We start from the raw sequence: 20824 nt of genomic DNA on the forward strand, positions 1-20824 counted from the left end.
AAAGCAGATTTGCTTTTGGGAATTTTCTGCATATTGGCTGCCTTGTTAGCCTACGAAACAATAATGAATAGCTGCTTGGACTGTAAAGCATTTGGGATGACCTGAGGATGTGAAAGCCAGAATCTGAATGTAGATTTTTTTTTGTTTTGTTGATGCATTCTCATTATGGTTTTTTTTCACTTTCTTAGCTTTGAAAAATCATTGATATACATGAACAGTTCAGGTATCCTTGTGAAGCTTGAAACATGATCAATTAATAGATGAATTACTTTAATGACGATAATGCACATTTAGTCAGATCCCTAAGTGAATATTCACATGAAAAGATTGTAGGTTTACTTCAAAATTTCTATGGACTGAACACAGCTTTGCATTTAGTGCAGCAGTCTTGACTTGTATCAATTTTCTAACCCGTTTAATCCCTTCTGTGTTGGCACACATGGTTAAATGAGAAGTGTATTGGCATGTGTCTAATTTTTGATTATCCTTCTGGTAGGAATAATCCAGTAGCTGTGGAAGACAAAGTCAGTAAGTTGAAAGTAACCATGGTAGCATGGGATCGATATGACAGCACAGTTATCACAGCAGTGAATAATTTTAATTTGAAAGTGTGGAACTCGTACACTGGCCAGCTGCTTCATATTCTTTCGGTAGGTAAACCTAATAAGTACTCAAATAAAATGATGGAATCAAATAGCTATCATGTTGTCTTTAAGTCTTGGAAACAGGAGACATATTGATATCTGCTGGTTCTGCAGGAGTGAACCCTGCACAGTACTGAGTGCACAAGAGTTGCACTAAAAATTCCAAACTCTAAATGGACTGGGAGCAAAATCAGATGTGCAGGATATTGAGTGATCTGTCTGCCAACAGTAAATTCAAGGCTGAAATGTCTGAGTGATGACAAAATATCACTCATTGCCCAGCATGTGTTAGTAGTCATGGTTTTGACTGGAAATGGTACAAACACAGTGACACAATGACTATAAATAAGATTTTAAATCAATGCTTTTTGTGTAGGGATATGTTTATTACACTTTGATTTTTCTGTATAGGGTCATGATGATGAAGTTTTTGTTCTGGAGGCTCATCCATTTGACTCCAGGATTATGTTGTCTGCAGGGCATGATGGCAACATATTCATCTGGGACCTTTCAAAAGGTGCCAAACTTCGGAGCTTTTTCAACATGGTAAGTATTTCTCCGATCTATGAATGAAATGGGTCTAAATAACTAGATATACCGTTCGGTATTTGTCTTAACTCACTTAATTAATGTATCTAACCAAACTGATTGTTTGGTTAGATACCAGCAGCACCAGCTCATTGTTCTCCGGAGCATTGAACCTGGTGGCTGTGGCTGTGGTGAGTGACTGATTTAAAGTGAAAACCGCTTTTTTCCTGTACTTCCGGTTCTCGGGGCTTGTTAGAGTGTAGTTTACTTCCGTACCGGAAGTTAGGCCAGGGGATTGTCGTTAAGGGGGAGCGGGGGGTATAAAAAAGGGGTAGCAGTATAGAGCGGGCAGCGTCGGAAGCGGGCAGCGGAGTGAGTGGGAACTGAGTGAGAAGGGCTTTGGCTTGCTGGGCTTAGGCGAGTGCAGGCTTGGAGAAGGTGAGTGACAGATTTCTACCTTGGGCACTTACAGGAGGTTGGGACATGGCAGGGAATATAGGGAGGAATGTAAGTTGCGTCCGGTGCCACATGTGGGAGTTCCTGGTGGTGTCACGTGTCCCCAAGGTACACATCTGCAGTAAATGTTTAGAACTGCAGCGATTGAGGGCCCGGGTCAGGCAACTCGAGGGGCGACTGGAAGATGCGTTTCTAGTTAGGGAGAATGAGGAGATAATGGCTGGGAAACGTGAGCAGGAGGAGGTCTCAAGGGCTGAAGAGAAGGGAGGATGGACGACTGTTAGGAGGGGAAAGAGGAAGAAGAAGAGTAGTCAGGGTCCCCCGGCCTCCCCGGAGGCCCCCCAAGGTTTGTCGGCAGGGGCACAGAAAAATAGGAAGGAAGGGGAGACTGATTTAGAGGGACGGAAGGGGGCTGGTAAGGTGATAGTGGTAGGGGATGGGAGGGTCCGAGGGATTGATAGGAGGTTCTGTGGGCAAGGGCGCGACTCCAGGATGGTGGTCTGCCTCCCTGGAGCAGGGGTAAAGGATATAATGGAAAGGGTAGAGGGAATTTTGAAAGGGGAGGGGACCCAGGCAGAGGTCATAGTACACTTGGGGAGGGGGATATAGGAAGGAGGAGTAGGGGAGAGGTCCGTAGGCAATTTAGGGAGTTGGGGGCCAAACTAAAGAGCAGGACCTCTAGGGTGGCACTGTCTGGGTTGCTGCCCAGTACGAGCAGGGCTAAGAATGACGAGATCATGCAGTTGAATGCATGGTTGAGGGACTGGTGTAGGGTAGAGGGGTTTACTTATGTAGATCACTGGGAGGTGTTTAGGAGAGAAGGGCAACTGTACAGGAGGGGTGGGGAGGATTTGAACGGGAGGGGGACTAGTGTCTTAGCAGGGAGGTTAGCTGGGGTGTTCAGGAATGATTTAAACTAATAGGGAGGGGGGGTGGGGAGGTGGCTGGGAGAGAGACGGGTGAAAGGAAAATTATAAGGGAGAAGGTGGTTCCGAGGGACGTTTGTGGGTTGAACTGTGTCTGTTTCAATGCTAGGAGTGTGGCAGGGAAAACGGATGAGCTTAGGGCCTTGATGTTTGTGAGGCAGTTGGATGTGGTGGCTGTAACGGAGACGTGGTTACGGGAAGGGCAGGACTGGCAGCTGAATGTTCCTGGGTACAGGTGTTTTAGGTGTGACAGAGGAGTGTTGAAGAGAGGTGGAGGGGTGGCACTGTTAGTCAAGGAAAACATCACAGTAGTGCAGAGGGAGGGCGATATGGAAGAGATAGGGATTGAGTCGCTGTGGGTGGAGTTGAGGAATAAAAAGGGAGAGATCACACTGCTAGGGGTGTACTATAGGCCACCCAACAGCCCAAAGTCAGTGGAGGAGGGAATTTGCAGGGGCATTTTGGACAGGTGCAGAAAGAATAGAGTGGTTGTAGTGGGTGATTTTAATTTTCCCGGAGTGAATTGGAGGGGGCCTAGAGCTGGGGGTACGGAGGGAGAGGAGTTTGTGAAATGTGTTATGGAAGGGTCGCTAGAACAGTATGTAACTTGCCCGACTAGGGGAGGGGCTATACTGGATTTAGTGTTGGGAAACGAGCCAGGGCAGGTGGGTGAGGTAGAGGTAGGCGAACATGTGGCAAACAGTGACCACAAGTCCGTCTACTTTAGGATAAAAATGGAAAGGGACGAGTGCCGTCCAAGCGGGAGTGTGCTGAACTGGGGAAAGGCGAGCTATGGCAGGATTAGGAGGGAGCTGCAGCAAACTGACTGGGAGGGACTGTTAGCTGGCAAGTCCACGGTTGGCAAGTGGGAGGCTTTTAGGGACAAAATGAAATGGTTGCAGGGGAGGTTTGTTCCGGTTAAGCGAAAGGATGGGAAAGGTAGGATTAGAGAGCCGTGGATTACGGGGGATATTGAAGACTTGGTTAGGAAGAAGAGGGAGGCGTATGTTAGGTCAAAACAAATGGGTACGGAGTGTGCGCTGGAGGAATATAGAGAGAGTAGGAGGGAGCTAAAAAGGGGAATTAGAAGGGCGAAGAGAGGGCATGAGATGGCTTTGGCCGGTAGGATTAAGGATAATCCTAAGGCATTTTATTCCTCTATTAGAGGCAAGAGAGTAGTTAGAGGGAAAATTGGTCCTCTTAGGGACAAGAGTGGAGAGTTGTGTATTGAGTCGGAGGGAATGGGGGAGCTCCTGAATGAATACTTTGCGTCGGTATTCACGAAGGAGAGGGGTTCGGAATCGTGCGGTCTCTTGGAGGGAGCGGAGGTTCAGTTGCAGGATATAGTTATTACGAGAGAGGAAGTGCTAGGGCTTTTAGGTAGCGTAAGGACGGATAAAGCTCCGGGGCCTGATGGTATTTATCCCAGGCTGCTTAGGGAGGCGAAAGATGAAATTGCTGGGCCTCTGGCGCACATCTTTGTCTCTTCTTTGGACACAGGTGAGGTCCCAGAAGACTGGAGGGTAGCAAATGTGGTCCCGTTGTTCAAAAAAGGTAGTAGGGATAACCCTGGGAATTATAGGCCGGTGAGTTTGACGTCGGTGGTAGGGAAGTTAATGGAAAAAATACTTAGGGGTAGGATGTATGAGCATTTGGAGTGTTGCGATCTGATTAGGGATACGCAACATGGCTTTGTTAGAGGGAGGTCTTGCCTTACGAATCTGGTGGAATTCTTTGAGGAGGTGACAAAAACGGTTGACGATGGGAGAGCCATTGATGTCATCTATATGGATTTCAGTAAGGCGTTTGACAAAGTCCCTCACGGTAGGCTGGTAGAAAAGGTTAAGGCGCATGGGATACGAGGCCAGGTAGCTAGGTGGATTGAGAACTGGTTGGGAAATAGGAGACAGAGGGTAGTTGTGGAGGGTACCTTGTCGGGCTGGAGGCCAGTGACCAGTGGTGTGCCGCAGGGCTCGGTACTGGGACCTCTCCTCTTTGTAGTCTACATAAATGACTTAGAAGAGGGAGTAGGTGGTGTGATCAGCAAGTTTGCTGATGACACCAAGATGGCAGGGTTGGCGGGTACAGAACTGGATTGTCAGGTGATACAACAGGATATAGATAGGTTGGTGCAGTGGGCAGATAGGTGGCAGATGGCATTTAATCCTGACAAATGCGAGGTGATGCATTTTGGAAGGAATAATGCAGAGAGGAGCTATGTGATAAAAGGTAGGCCGATTAGGAGTATAGACGTACAGAGAGACCTGGGAGTGCAGGTCCACAAATCCATGAAGGTTGTGTCACAAGTGGAGAACGTTGTTAGGAAGGCTTATGGGATGTTAGCCTTTATAGGAAGGAGCTTAGAGTATAAAAGCTGCCGTCTAATGCTTCAGTTATACAGAACGTTGGTTAGACCGCATTTGGAGTACTGCGTCCAGTTCTGGTCACCTTATTACCGGAAGGACGTGGAGTCTCTGGAAAGGGTGCAGAGGAGGTTTACCAGGATGTTGCCTGGCATGGGGGGACTGGGTTACGAGGAGAGACTGAAGAGACTGGGGCTATTCTCCTTGGAAAGAAGGAGATTGAGAGGGGACATGATAGAGGTATATAAGATACTGAAGGGAATAGATAGAGTTAATAGTGAGAGACTGCTCCCTAGACTGGGTACGAACACAAGAGGTCATCACTTAAGGGTGAGGGGGGGGAGGTATAATTTGGAGGTAAGAGGAAGGTTCTTTACACAGAGAGTTGTGGGGGTCTGGAATGCGCTACCGAGTAGGGTGGTGGAGGCAGGCACGTTGGACTCGTTTAAGATGCAGTTAGATAGGCACATGAGTGAAACGAGAATGGAGGGATATGGTAGGGGCTATTAAATAGGGTTAAACCTCGGGAGACACCGGAAGGGCAGGCTGTATGATTAATATGTTTTGTCTTTATTCCACAGGTGGAGGTCCACCTCGTGTCAAGCGAGGGGCATGCACACGGCAGGTTGTGCGTGGGCTGCTCTTGGAAGTCCAGGAGTGGCCTAGTACTTCATGTCGGTGTGTGTGCTTGATCCTGGACCAATAGACGGGCTCCACAACAGCTCAGTGACTAGCACTGCTAGCTGTGCAGATACATGGATTTGGGCCTGTGTCTGTGGGAGTTTGCGCATTCTCCCTGAGTGCTGCCACTTTGGCAGTGTGCAAGGCTGGCCTGGACATGCTTAGAGGGGCCAGCAGTTCGGCTGTGGGGGTTTGCACAACCAGTAATGCAGGTGGTGTGGGGCTGGCCAGCATTTGCGAGGCCAGCAGTACAGGCTACTGTGCATGCACTGACCTCAGCACTCACAGTTCGGGACATGCGCAGTGGCCTGCCCAGTGATATGCTGTTGGCCTCTCAGCGGGAATTGGGTGGCACAGTGGTTAGCACTGCTGCCAGTGCCAGTTCAATTCTGGCCTCGGGTGGCTGTCTGTGTGGAGTTTGCACATTCTCCCTCTGCCTGGGTTTCCTCTGTGTACTCCGGTTTCCTCCCACAGTGCGAAGACATGCTGGTTAGGTTGATTGGCTATTGTAAATTACCCCTTAGTGCCAAGGGGGGTGCTAGCAGGGTAAATAAATGGAATTACAGCGATAGGACCTGAATTGGAATGTGGTCAGTGCAGACTTGATAGGCCAAATGGCCTCCTTTTGCACTGTAAGAATTCAGTGGACTCTATGAATAGGCCCCGCCGCCAGCTTTTCAGTGGGGTTTATGTGAGTGCACTCTGCAGTGTACAGTGTGGGCGATTCTGTACTTAAAAAAAAAAGCATGATTTACTCTTTTTAAGGAGAATTATCCCCCCCCCCCCATGCCCCCGCAGTGTTTCTTTCATTCTAGCATGACTTATCTGTTTTTATTTAAATGTTTATTTTATAATACTATTCCATGTATTTCTAACTTGTGAAATTTTTCAAATAGTAGTAGGTGGTCTGGGGTTGTCAGACCTATGGGAGTTTAAGATGCAACGTGTCAATCCATCAGTGTAACCAAAAGAGATTTTATTTATTTTCTACAGATTGAAGGTCAGGGTCATGGTGCTGTGTTTGATTGTAAATTCTCTGCAGATGGACAGCATTTTGCATGCACTGACTCTCATGGACATTTGCTGATCTTTGGATTTGGCTGCAGTAAATTATATGAAAAGGTAGGTAGGTGAATGCATATGTTCTAGAAATAGCACTTGCTTAATTGAAGTCCTAGAATTGCTGGCACGAGGAAAGAAGCTTCTCTGAAACTTGCTGGTTGTTCAGTTTGTGCATCATGATGCTGGAACAAATGCTGACATTACAGTAGTTGCTGTCAAGAAGAGGTTTATTGTATTTTAATTTCAAAAACTAAGCATGTAAACCTATTTTATGTGAAACATAAGACACTTAAAATGTGCCACTGCGCCTTTTTCCTACTTTTTCATTTTATCTCTTGCCCTTGTTTGTTAAATCTAAATTTTAAATTTAACTGCTGTCAACTGTTAACTAATGTTGGCATTAAACATTTACTTTGTTTTTATGTTTCCTATCCTCCATTTTGGAGATGGGACAAGGATGAAAACACAGCTGGGCTTTGCCCAGTTAACGTCACTGGTTGCTTATAAAGGACCAGAGTGGGGTAAGATTCAGGGAAGATGGGGGTAAGCAATGACCTGTACTGAAGTTTGACATCGACCGGTGTGCTGAAGCGATTGATTATTTCATGTGTGCGCGTCATGCACTTCCATCTTTGGTGATTATATTTATATCACTTATTGTCCCATGTATTAACATACAGTGAATCAATACTTTTCATTATGTTAATACATGTGACAGTAAACCAAATCATTTTACAAGGGAAGATGCTGAGAATGGTTAGATGTATCACTCGAGTATAACAACTTATGTGGAATGGCAGAATGCCAATGATGCCCACGTCCTATGAATTAAAAATAAAAGATGCGCATTTAAACCATACTGTCAAGGAAGTTCTAAGATTGTATTAGCAGTTTGTCTTTGCTTGGGCATGATCTAGGATATTAATGATTGGCCTGCATGCCCCTAAATTGGAGAGAAAGAAACAATCAGGATTTCTGTCCCAAATGATTATCCATTTTTCCCTTTTGGGAATATTTGGAGTCAGAACATGATCAGGTTTGACTGGTAGCTCCCTACTACCTGATAATTTGTTGGTATTCAAACTAAATCTATGTATGAGCGCACCCATTTTGGTGCATTCATTGTTGCTAGATGACTGGAGCCACTGCACTACATCGCTCAGAAGACGTTTCTATCTTCAGGGAAATAAGAAAAGAAGCACAGAAAAAAACTACCATTTTTTGTAAACTTTTTCAAAAGAAAAATGGTGATATATGCAATTTAAAATTGGAGCCTATTCATAGATTGGGTATCCTTATATTCCCATAACCTCAATTCAATTATAACCATTTATTCTCTCTATGATAGATTCCGGACCAAATGTTCTTTCACACTGATTACCGCCCCCTTATCCGTGATTCCAACAATTATGTTCTGGATGAACAGACACAACAGGCGCCACATCTCATGCCTCCCCCGTTTCTAGTTGATGTTGATGGAAATCCACATCTAACACAATATCAACGGCTGGTACCTGGTCGGGAAAATTGCATGGATGAGCAACTTGTTCCACAGTTGGGATACATGGCAAACGGTGAGAATGGGGCTGTGAGATGGCTGTTATTTTGAAAAAAATATATATTATTGAATATAAATAAATTCTAAGCTTTCGCCCTGTGCTGAACAAAAATAAGTTATTTCCTGATGAATACTCGACAGGTAGTTTAATTGATGGACTCAAAATGTAAGCACTGTGCTGGGGAATTGCAACTTTCTTAAGTCTGAAGTATCTTCTGTTGTACATGTTTGAGTGATATTGTTTCTATTTCTTAGATTTGTCATGCTATACATGCTGTATGGCTTCACTGTATCAGGCAATTAAGTTCATTTAAGCAAGACAGTGCCCAGCCTTGCTGAGTTGGATACCATAAGGTCTTTTGTCAGACACATGGAGTTATCATAATGCTGTGCCGATACGTACTGTAACCGTTAACATTGGTCACGAGTTCATGACATTTCATGATGTCAGTGTTTGTTAGATATGCAGATTTCTACATAAGGACCACTTTTCTTCTGACCATGAAGAACCTTTACTGCCTGGAGCTTGCATTTACTTCTATATAAAATTGTATAAGCTTAGTCTAAATTTGTATATAATGTACATGAATTGGATGCAAAAAAAGGCGAAAAACTGCAGCATGCGACGGTGCAGAGGGACCTCAGGGTCCTTGTGCATGAGTCGCAAAAACCCAGCCTGCAGGTGCAGCAGGTGGTCAGGAAGGCAAATGGGATGCTGGCCTTCATAGCGAGGGGGATTGAATATAAAAGTAGCGAGGTCTTGCTGCAGCTGTATAGGGCACTGGTGAGGCTGCAGCTGTGCAGTTTTGGTCGCCACACTTATGCAAGGATATCTTGGCCTTGGAGGGAGTGCGGAGGAGGTTTACTAGGCTGATACCGGAGTTGAGGGGGTTGAACTATGAGGAGAGGCTGAATAAACTAGGCTTGTACTCGTTAGAGTTTAGAAGAATGAGGGGAGATCTCATTGAGACATATAAGATGATGAATGGGATGGATAGGATAGAGGTGGAGAGACTCTTCCCGCTCAGAAAGGACAGTAGGACTAGAGGGCACAGCCTCAAGATAAAGGGGGGGCAGTTTAGAACGGAGTTGAGGAGGAACTTCTTCACTCAAAGGGTGGTGAATCTCTGGAATTCTCTGCCCGTTGAAGTCGTGGAGGCTGCCTCGCTAAATATATTTAAGACGCGGGTTGATAGGTTTTTGATAGGCAAGGGGATTAAGGGTTATGGGGAGAGGGCGGGAATGTGGAACTGAGCCACGACAGATCAGCCATGATCTTATTGAATGGCGGGGCAGGCTCGAGGGGCTAGATGGCCTACTCCTGCTCCTATTTCTTATGTTCAGCATTCATGTCCTTTGTATGGGGGATGGAGGGGTTATACCTTCCTTCTGTATGAGGAAATTTAAGTATTTGTTCCTCGTTGAAAGTTCTGTGTTTTGTGCCCACTATTGTCTTAAATAAAAGGATTGAAGGCTCCAAGTTAAATCTGTTTATCATAAAACAGTAGGCCATTCTGTCCACTTAACCTGTTGTGCCATTTAATTAGATTTTGGATAATCTACACAACTTAATTTTTCCATCTTTGCTCCATATCGTTGATAGCCATAACCAACAAAACATTGCCCATCTCTACCTTGAATGCTTCAATTTACCTAGTATCTGCATTCTTTTGGGGGTGAGAGTTCAACATTTGTATGGAAAGGTCTACAATATTTTGTTCCTGAATGGCCTATCTCTAATTTGACGATTATGTCCCCTTAACTCTTGATTCCCTCCACGAGAGGGAACGGTTTCTTTGTATCTAATCTGTCAATCGTTTTGAGTATTTAAACATTTTGATAGATCAGCCTTAGATCCTCTGTGCTCCATTGTACAAGCTGAATTACCTAACCTTCTAAATCTCAGTATAATTTTGGTGAATCTGCTGTACACCTTCCAAGGCCAATACACCTTTCCTGAAATTTTCTCAAAAGTGAATGCAGTACTCCCGATGGAGTCTGATCATAGTGCTGAAAACTAAAACATTATTTACTTGCTTTGTAATCCAGTCCATCTGAGATAAAGCCTAATATTTCATTAGCAGATTTGACTTATCTTTGTACCTGTCTAATAGCTTAATGAAATGCAAACATAGACAATCAAATCTCTTTTGTTCCTCTACGATTTCCAGTTTCTCTCTAAATAGAAAATACCCCAATTTATCTTTCTTGAGTCCAAAATGGATGACATATTGAACTTCATTTGCTGCGAATGTAATCTGACTATTCTCTTTACTTCATGTTTCCACTTGCACTAATTACTGTCCCTCCCACCTTACAATTACCTGAGTTTGTACATGCCATTTTCTATTCCAACATTCCCTGAAATGGTTCAGTAAATGTGTTGAAAAGTTGAAGCCCTAAAATAGATTCCTGGGGAACACCACAACTTTTTCCCCATTTTTCTATCTCCAACCAATTTCTAACTTAATTCAGATGGCTACCTCTAATTACATCTGCTTTCAATTACATAAGAACATAAGAAACATAAGAAATAGGAACAGGAATAGGCCATCTAGGCTTTCGAGCTTGCCCTGCCATTCAGTAAGATCTTGGCTGATCTGAAGTGGATCAGTTGCACTTTCCTGCTTTGTTCCCATAACCCTTAATTCCCTTGTCTGTCAAAAACCTATCTACCCGTGACTTAAATATATTTAGCGAGGTAGCCTCCACCACTTCAACGGGCAGAGAATTCCAGAGATTCACCACCCTTTGAGTGAAGAAGTTCATAGAACCATAGAACCCTACAGTGCAGAAAGAGGCCCTTCGGCCCATGGAGTCTACACCGAGCGCAATCCCAGCCAGGCCCTACCCCCATATCCCTACATATTATACCCACTAATCCCTCTAACCTACGCATCCCTGGACACTAAGGGGCAATTTCTTAGCATGGCCAATCGACCTAACCCGCACATCTTTGGACTGTGGGAGGAAACCGGAGCACCCGGAGGAAACCCACGCAGACACGAGGAGAATGTGCAAACTCCACACAGACAGTTCCTCCTCAACTCCGATCTAAACTGCCCTCCCCTTATCTTGAGGCTATGCCCTCTAGTCCTGCTATCCTTTCTAAGAGGGAAGAATCTCTCTACCTCTACCCTATCCATCCCTTTCATTATCTTATATGTCTCTATAAGATCCCCCCCTCATCCTTCTAAACTCCAGCGAGTACAGACCCAGTCTATTTAGTCTCTCTTCACAGTCCAACCCCCTCATCTCCGGTGTCAGCCTAGCGAACCTCCTGTGTACTCCCTCCAAGGCCAAAAATAATTTTGGCAATTATTTGTGAAACTTGAAGGGATTGCTGAAATATTTATAAATACTAGTGCCATTTTTTTGCTGCCCCCTGTCTAATATAAAATGATAAGAAGTCTCAAGTGAATGAAGAAGGAGTGACACTCCAAAAGCTTGTGCTACCAAACAAACCTGTTGGACTTTAACCTGGTGTTGAGACTTCTTACTGTACTTACCCCAGTCCAATGCCAGCATCTCCACATCAGAACATAAAATGTGCATGGATTCACTTTTTTCCCAAAGTTGATGTTCCATACCTTCAGTCAACTGTAACTTGATCGCTAAATTAATATTTGGGAGGAGGAAGGAAGTTTGCTTGTCACTGTCATGGAAATGTAAGTAAAAGCTATTATTCTCTTCTAGGTGATGGTGATGTAGTGGAACAGGTCATTAGCCAACAAACAGATGATCAGTATGAGATTGGTCAAGAATCCAGTGTTCTAGATGATGCTATTAGAGAGCTGCAGCGAGAACATGACTTGAGACAGGGCAACGAAGAAGCAGCTGCACCAGGTGGCAATAGATCAAACCTGCTGAACAATGGTGGGTTGCCGTGCAGACATCATTTTATCCCAAAGTTTTGCCTTGTCCATTGAAACAGATAAATTAATTGACTTTTAAAATTGAAATTATGTAAGATGTGGTATCTTTTTCTATAAATTAATGTAAAAACTCAATTGTTGTTATAGGTTGGCTGCTTGAGTCTTTATTGAGATTGCCTTGTCGTTCTTGACTTAATGTGCTCACTGTAATTTGGCATCTTATTTGAATTTGCTCCCATCAAAATCATTACATTGGGTGAGGTATAAAGCAGGTGCCCAAACTGCTCATTTCCCATTTGGGAAGTTATGCTAACCACAGTGTCTTTCTCCGCACCAAGATCCACCACCACTAATGAATCAATGGATTAATTTTGATATGATTTTATTATTGAGTGCACATTATGAAAATTATATTGATACGATCAATTATAGAATATTTTCCATACTGGTTTTCATTTCTCCTATTTTCCCCCTTAATACCTTTTTGCGGATTTCACACGATGCAGGTGAGCTGTATACTTCATTAGTGAAGCATCACTGCATCAACGGAGGCGTAGATTTGATGGCACAAATGGAAGGATGTACTTGTTTTTAATGTGAAGTGCATCATGGGTTTTATCAAATTCAAGAATTTTAAACTAAAGATGTATATTGCTACAGCTACTTGCTTGATTTATAGTTGAAATCAACAGGGGATTTTCACTGTAACTTCATTGCAGTGTTACGTAAGCCAACTTGTGACATGAATAAATAAATTTTAAAATCTCCTAACGGGAAATGGTACCTTTGAGAGACTGGTGGATAATATTTGCATATGCATTTCTGTGTAGAGTACTTTTTAATTTCCTGGAAATAATGTGATAAAGTTGTTAATTTAAATGTTATCTGCTAAAATTATGAAACTTTGCTAAGGGTGAACAGTTGTAGTTCAAGTTAGTTAGCTAGTTTACAGAATTAACTTCAGTCTCATTAGTAAAGCTTTGTTTTAGAACAAGCTTCTTAGGTTGTGAGATCATTAGGAATTGAGTGCTTTAATTGACAACTTGTAACATTTTAAACAATTTTTGAGCATGGCTTCTTGTTCAGTTCTAATTCTTTTGACTATGGAAATTTCAGTACACTTTATTCCAATCTATATTTCAAAAGACTGTTTCATGTTTTAGCCTTGCTATCACGGCCAAACATTGGACTTCGACGGAGTGGTCAGATAGAAGGTGTTCGTCAAATGCATAATAATGCCCCTAGGAGTCAAATGGCTACAGAGAGAGACCTAATGGCATGGAGCAGAAGGGTTGTGGTCATGGAGCTTCCATCTGGAATTGGCAGGTAGACATAATCATAGAAAAACTACAGCACAAACACGCCTTTCGGCCCACAAGTTGCGCCGATCATATCTCTATCTACTCGGCTTACCTATAACCCTCAATCCTATTAAGTCCCATGTACTCGTCCAGAAGTCTCTTGAAAGACCCTATTGAATTTGCCTCCACCACCACCGACGGCAGCCAATTCCACTCACCCACCTCCCTCTGAGTGAACATATGAAATAGGAGCAGGAGTAGGTCATCTAGCCCTTTGAGCCTGCCTTGCCATTCAATAAGATCATGGCTGATCTGAAGTGGATCAATTCCACTTGCCTGCTTTCTCCCCATAACCCTTAATTCCCCTGTCTATCAGAAATCTATCTACCCGTAACTTAAATATATTCAGCGAGGTAGCCTCCACCACTTCAACGGGCAGAGAATTCCAGAGATTCACCACACTTTGAGTAAAGAAGTTCCTCCTCAACTCTGATCTAAACTGCCCCCCCCCCCCAACCTTATCTTGAGGCTGTGCCCTCTAGTCCTGCTATCCTTTCTAAGTGGGAAGAATCTCTCTACCTCTACCCTATCTATCCCCTTCATTATCTTATACGTCTCTATAAGATCCCCCCTCAGCCTTCTAAACTCCAACGAGTACAGACCCAGTCTATTCAGTCTCTCTTCATAGGCTAACCACCTCATCTCCGGTATCAGTCTAGTCAACCTTCTCACCACTCCCTCCAAGGCCAATATATCCTTGCACAAGTGCGGCGACCAAAACTGCACACAGTACTCCAGCTGCGGCCTCACCGGTACCCTGTACAGTTGCAACAAGACCTCCCTACTTTTATATTCTATGCCCCTCGCTATAAAGGCCAACATTCCATTCGCCTTCTTGATCATAAGAACATAAGAAATAGGAGCAGGAGTAGGCCATCCAGCCCTTCGAGCCTGCCCCGCCATTCAATAAGATCATGGCTGATCTGTCGCTGCTCAGTTCCACTTTCCCGCCCTCTCCCCATAACCCTTAATCCCCTCTCCTATCAAAAACCCATCAACCTGCGTCTTAAAAATATTTAGTGAGGCAGCCTCCACCACTTCAACAGGCAGAGAATTCCAGAGATTCACCACCCTTTGAGTGAAGAAGTTCCTCCTCAACTCCGTTCTAAACCGCCCCCCTTTTATCTTGAGGCTGTGCCCCCTAGTCCTATTGTCTTTTTTGAGCAGGAAGAGTCTTTCCACCTCTATCCTATCCATCCCATTCATCATCATCATGAAGATCACCTGCAGACTGGGTTTTTGCAACTTGTGCACAAGGACCCCCAGGTCCCTCTGCACCGTAGCATGCTGCAGCTTTTCGCCTTTTAAATAATAATCCCTCCTACTATTATTTCTGCCAAAGTGGATAACCTCATACTTGCTAACATTATACTCTGTCTGCCAGGTCCTTGCCCACTCGCTCAGCCTATCCAGATCTCTCTGCAGACTTTCCACATGCTCCACACAATTTGAGTGAAAAATCTACCCGGACATCTCCTCTGTACCTACTCCCCAGCACCTTAAACCTGTGTCCCCTTGTGGCAGCCATTTCAGCCCTGGGAAAAAGCCTTTGAGAAACCACCCAATCAATACCTCTCAACATCTTAAACACTTTATCAAGTCCCTTCTCATCCTTCGTCTCTCCAAGGAGAAAAGATCGAGTTCTCTCAACCTATCCTCATGAGGCATGCCCCCCAATCCAGGTAACATCCTTGTACATCTCCTGTGCACCCTTTCAATGGCTTCCACATGCTTGCTGTAATGAGGCAACCAGAACTAAGCACAGTACCCCAAGTGGAGTCTGACCAGGGTCTTATAAAGCTGCAGCATTGACTCCCGAATCCGAAACACAGTTCCTTGATTGAAGAAGGCCAGTACACCATACGCCTTCTTAATCACATCCTCTACCTGCAAAGCCACTTTGAGAGTCCTATGAACCCGGGCCCCAAGATCCTTCTGATCTTCCACATTGCTAAGAGTCTTACCCTTAATATTATATTCCTTCATCCCATTGGACCTACCAGAATGTACCACCACATTTATCCGGGTTGAAGTCCATCTGCCACTTCTCCGCCCAAGCTTGCATCCTATCTATGTCACGCTGCAACTTCTGACGTCTGTCCAAACTATCCACAACACCTCCAACCTTCGTGTCATCAGCAAACTTACCAACCCATCCCTCCACTTCTTCACCCAGGTCGTTTATAAAAATCACAAACAGCAAGGGTCCCAGACCAGATCCCTGGGGCACTCCACTGGTGGCTGACCTCCATGAAGAAAAAGACCCATCTACAACCACTCTCTGCCTTCTGTGGGCAAGCCAGTTCTGGATCCACAAAGCAACATCCTCTTGGATCCCATGCCCCCTCACTTTCTCAATAAGTCTTGCATGGGGGACCTTATCAAACGCCTTGCTCAAGTCCATATAAACCACATCCACCGGTCTTCCTTCGTCAATGTGTTTAGTCACACTTTCAAAAAACTTAACCAGGTTCGTAAGCACGATCTGCCTTTGACAAAGCCGTGCTGACTACTTTTGATCATACTATACTTCTCTAAATGTTCATAAATCCTGTCTCTCGGGATCTTTTCCATCATCTTACCAGCCACTGAGGTTAGACTCACTGGTCGGTAATTTCCTGGGCTATCTGTATTCCCTTCCTTGAGTATAGGAACCACATCTGCAATCCTCCAGAACCTCTCCCGTCTCCATCGATGACGCAAAGATCATCGCCAGAGGCTCTGCAATCTCTTCCCTCACCTCCCACAGTAACCTGGGGTACGTCCCATCTCGCCCCAGCAACTTATCTATCTTGATGCTATTCAAAATCTCCAACACATCCTCTTTCTTAATGGCCACGTACTCAAGCTTTTCAGTCCACTGCAAGCCTGCAGTACAACCACCAAGATCTTTTTCCACTGTGAATACCGAGGTAAAGTATTCATTAAGCACCTCTGCTATTTCTACCGGTTCTATACAAACCTTCCCACCATCACGTTTTATAGGTCCTATTCCCTCACATCTCATCACACAAGTTGGGTATTATTAAACAAAATGTAGTTCAAAATTTGCTTCTGTAACACAGTTACTTCGATGTACGCCCTTTAAGATATTTCTAAACACAAAAGACTCAAGATAACGTCAGAACACAAGAAATAGGAGCAGGAGTAGGCCATCTAGCCCTTCGAGCCTGTCCCGCCATTCAATAAGATCATGCCTGATCTGAAGTGGATCAGCTCCACTTTCCCGCTTTCTCCCCATTACCCTTAATTCCCTTGTCTACCAGAAACCTATCTACCCATGACTTAAATATATTCAGCGAGGTAGCCTCCGTTCACCACTCTTTGAGTGAAGAGTTTCCTCCTCAACTCTGATCTAAACTGCTCCCCCCTCCCCCCCCCCTTATTTTGAGGCTGTGTCCTCTAGTCCTGCTATCCTTTCTAAGCGGGAAGAATCTATCTATCCCCTTCATTATCTTATACGTTTCTATAAGAAAGGCAAATCTCTTCCCTTATTTTAAAAATTGTTCACTCTGGGGCCTTCATGACTATTTGCCAGATCATTTTTATTCTTGAATTCTTAAAAATCCACCTTGTATTATGCACACATTCCATACCATCCCTGCACATTTTAAGATTTATTTAACGGTTTCTTTATATCGTGGTTATGTGGGATGCAGAAATAAAGATTTTGCTATTGGGAAAGGATTGGTAGATTACCAGGTTGAACATATAGGAGCACTTTGTGGTTTCAGTGCTTAAACCATTTTAATGTTTCTTGAATTCTCCTTGGCATGAACAGAGCATGGAGACTGTGGGCGTGATTTTCCTGGTCTGCTGCATTGTTCAAGTAGCGCAGTGAGCTGGGAAATGTCAGTGGGTGGCCAAGAATGGGAATCGTGTTATCAGCCTCACACCGGGGAACAGTGCTACATTGATTACAATATTCAAAACATAATTTCCATCTATAGTGTGCCTTGGAGGCAATCATCTGGGCTTGCTAAGGTTTCTGACCGCACTGGTGGAGGTCCAGACCAGCAGGGATCACACATGGTCCCCACGAAAAGGGACCAGGTCTGATAGCCTTTCTGGTGGGATCAGAGGACACTGAGGCCTCTGGGAGGTCGGGGTGGGGGAGGGATGCCAAGGGGGTAGGGCCAACCTAGGTGGGGGAGGGGAGGAACTCTGCGATGGGTGTGGTGGAGGCTGATGTGGGGTTGGTGATTGGAGACTCAGTCTAGCCATTAGGAGTCCAGTGGTCGAGGGTGGGGGTTGGGGCTGGTCTTCTGGGTGGTGGGTTCGGGGCTGGTGATGTCGGTGGGGGGATGGGAGATTGAGAGAGGCTGGCAATGTCAGGAAGGGGGGCATTCTGGCTGCCAGTCAGGAGGCTGGTGATGTCTTGGGGGTGATACTGGAAATTTTACTCGCCCAAAAACTCTCATTCAGCACTTAGTATTTTTCTGGGAAAATTGCACCTTACATCCTGCACTTTTTTTGTTTGATCCCAGGGAGCAATCCATATAAATGATAAAATCACATTTTATGTTTTGAATGCCAATTTGATTTGAATGTTTTTAGCAAACAGATTTTGCACTTAACCAGCAGTGAATTCTATATTCCTTGGCACATGGCCCACACAGGTTTGAGAACATAATAAATAAGTACCTGAATGTTCTGAAGGAGAGGGTGGGGATAAATATTGTCCACTCAGGTTGTCCTTTTCAGGTTTCAGGAGGAACTTCGACTAAGTAAAGGCGATGGAGAAATTAACTTGTACACCACAGAAAAGAAACGTAAACCACTGCAACCAACACAGAAGGTAAAGATTAAAATGTATTAATTGGCAGCAGAAATTTGCACAATAGCTTGATCAGGATCTTTATTTATTTAGGTCATCTTGTTTGTGGTACCTTTGGAATTTTCAGCTGTAACTGCAACTTTTTGTAGAGTGATAGAACCATAGAAAATTACAGCTCAGAAACAGGTCTTTTGGCCCTTCTTGTCTGTGTCGAACCATTTTTTGCCTAGTCCCACTGATCTGCACTTGGACCATATCCCTCCACAGCCCTCTCATCCATGAACCCATCCAAGTTTTTCTTAAATGTTAAAAGTGACCCCACATTTACCACTTTATCTGGCAGCTCATTCCAACTCTCACCACTCTCTGCGTGAAGAAGCCCCCCATAATATTCCCTTTAAACTTTTCTCCTTTCACCCTTAACCCATGCCCTCTGTTTTTTTTCCCCTTAGCCTCAGTGGAAAAAGCCTGCTTGCATTCACTCTATCTATACCCATCAAAATCTTATGCACCTCTATCAAATCTCCCCTCATTCTTCTACGCTCCAGGGAATAAAGTCCTAACCTATTCAATCTCTCTCTGCAACTCAACTTCCCAAGTTCCAGCAACATCCTTGTGAACCTCCTCTGCACTCTTTCAACCTTATTTAAATCCTTCCTGTAACTAGGCGACCAAAACTGTACACAATACTCTAAATTCGGCCTCACTAATGCCATATATAACCTTACCATAGCAGTCCAATTTTTATACACGATACTCCGCTTTATAAAGGCCCATGTACCAAAAGCACTCTTTATGACTCTATCCACCTGTGATGTGACTTTTAGGGAATCCTGTACCTGTATTCCCAGATCCGCCTGTTCAACTGCACTCTTCAGAGTCCTACCATTTACTCTGTATGTTCCACTTTGGTTTGTCCTTCCAAAGTGCAATTCCTCACACTTGTCTGCGTTAAATTCCATTAGCCATTTTTCAGCACATTTTACTAGTTGGTCCAAACCCGTCTGCAAGCTTTGAAAACGTTCCTGACTGTCCACTACACTTCCAACCTTTGTACCATCAGCAAATTTGCTGATCCAATTTACCACATTATCATCCAGATCATTGATATAGATGACAAACAACAATGGACCTGCACCGATCCCTGCAGCACACCACTAGTCACAGGCCTCCACTCAGAGAAGCAATCCTCCACAACCACTCTCTGGCTTCTTCCATTGAGCCAGTGTCTCATCCAATTTACTATCTTTCCATGTATACCTAGCGACTGAACCTTCCTAACTAACGTTCCATGAGGGACCTTGTCAAAGGCCTTGCTGAAATCCAGGTAGACAACATCCACCACCTTCCCTTCATTCACTTTCCTGGTAACCTCCTCGAAAAACTCTAATAGATTGGTCAAACATGACCTACCACGCATAAAGCCATGTTGACTCTCCCAAATAAGTCCCTGTTCATCCAAATATTTGTAGATCCTATCCCTTACCATACCTTCCAATAACTTGCCCACCACCGACATCAAACTTACTGGCCTATAATTTCCCACATTTCTTTTGGAACCTCTTTTAAACAACGGAACAACATGAGCCACCCTCCAATCATCCGGCACCTCCCCCGTGCACACTGACATTTTAAGTATGTCTGCCACGGCCTCTGCAAGTTCAACACTAGCTTCCCTCCAGGTCCGTGGAAATACCCTGTCCGGTCCTGGGGATCTATCCACTCTGATTTGCCTCAAGACAGCCAGCACCTCGTCCCCTGTGATCTGTAAAGGTTCCATGACATCTCTACCTGTTTGCCCTATTTCCGTAGACTCCATTCCCGCTTCCTCAGTAAATACGGATACAAAAACCCCATTTAGTATCTCTCCCATCTCTTTTGGTTCCATACACAGTCTACCACTCTGGTCTTCGAGGACCAATTTTATCCCTCGCTATCCTTTTGCTCCTAACATACTTAAAGAAGCTCTTTGGATTTTCCTTCACTCTGTCTGCCAAAGCAACCTCATGTCTTCTTTTACCCCTCCTGATTTCCCTCTTAAGTAGCTTCTTGCACTTTTTATACTCCTTGAGCATCTGATCTGTTCCTTGCTGCCTGTACATTTCGGATAACTCTCTCTTCCTCTTAATCAACGTTACAATTTCCCTCGAGAACCAAGGTTCCTTATTCCTATTTACTTTGCCTTTAATCCTGACAGGAACATACAAACTCTGCACTCTCAAAATTTCTCCTTTGAAGGCCTCCCACTTTCCATTTACATCCTTACCAGAGAACAGCCTGTGCCAATCCACACTTCCCGGATCCCTTCTCATTTCATCAAATTTGGCCTTTTTCCAGTTCAGAACTTCAACCCGAGGACCAGATCTATTCTTATCCATGATCAGGTTGAAACTAATGGCATTATGATCACTGGATCCAAAGTGTTCCCTCACACTCACATCCATCACCTGCCCTAACTCATTTCCCAATAGGAGATCCAATATTGCATCCTCTCTAGTTGGCATCTCTATATACTGATGTAGAAAATTCTCCTGAACACATTTTACAAACTCTACCCTGTCTAAATCTTTAACAGTGTGCGAGTCCCAATCTA

At 44.3% G+C, this 20824-nt stretch overlaps 1 protein-coding gene across 1 annotated transcript in view; it reads left to right on the top strand.

Moving 5' to 3' along the window:
• Positions 1 to 20824, top strand: part of LOC145342402 (bromodomain and WD repeat-containing protein 3-like) — a 149513-nt gene that overhangs the window by 30753 nt on the left and 97936 nt on the right. The window contains exons 14-20 of the mRNA XM_080187958.1: positions 497 to 650; positions 1056 to 1190; positions 6592 to 6720; positions 8009 to 8234; positions 11915 to 12094; positions 13257 to 13419; positions 18159 to 18252. Of these exons, the coding sequence (XP_080044084.1) occupies positions 497 to 650; positions 1056 to 1190; positions 6592 to 6720; positions 8009 to 8234; positions 11915 to 12094; positions 13257 to 13419; positions 18159 to 18252 (1081 nt within the window). The remainder of the gene's footprint in view (positions 1 to 496; positions 651 to 1055; positions 1191 to 6591; positions 6721 to 8008; positions 8235 to 11914; positions 12095 to 13256; positions 13420 to 18158; positions 18253 to 20824) is intronic.

Source organism: Carcharhinus amblyrhynchos, chromosome 4 (assembly GCF_965287045.1).
Source record: "Carcharhinus amblyrhynchos chromosome 4, sCarAmb.v2.hapA, whole genome shotgun sequence".
Classification (NCBI taxonomy): domain Eukaryota; kingdom Metazoa; phylum Chordata; class Chondrichthyes; order Carcharhiniformes; family Carcharhinidae; genus Carcharhinus; species Carcharhinus amblyrhynchos.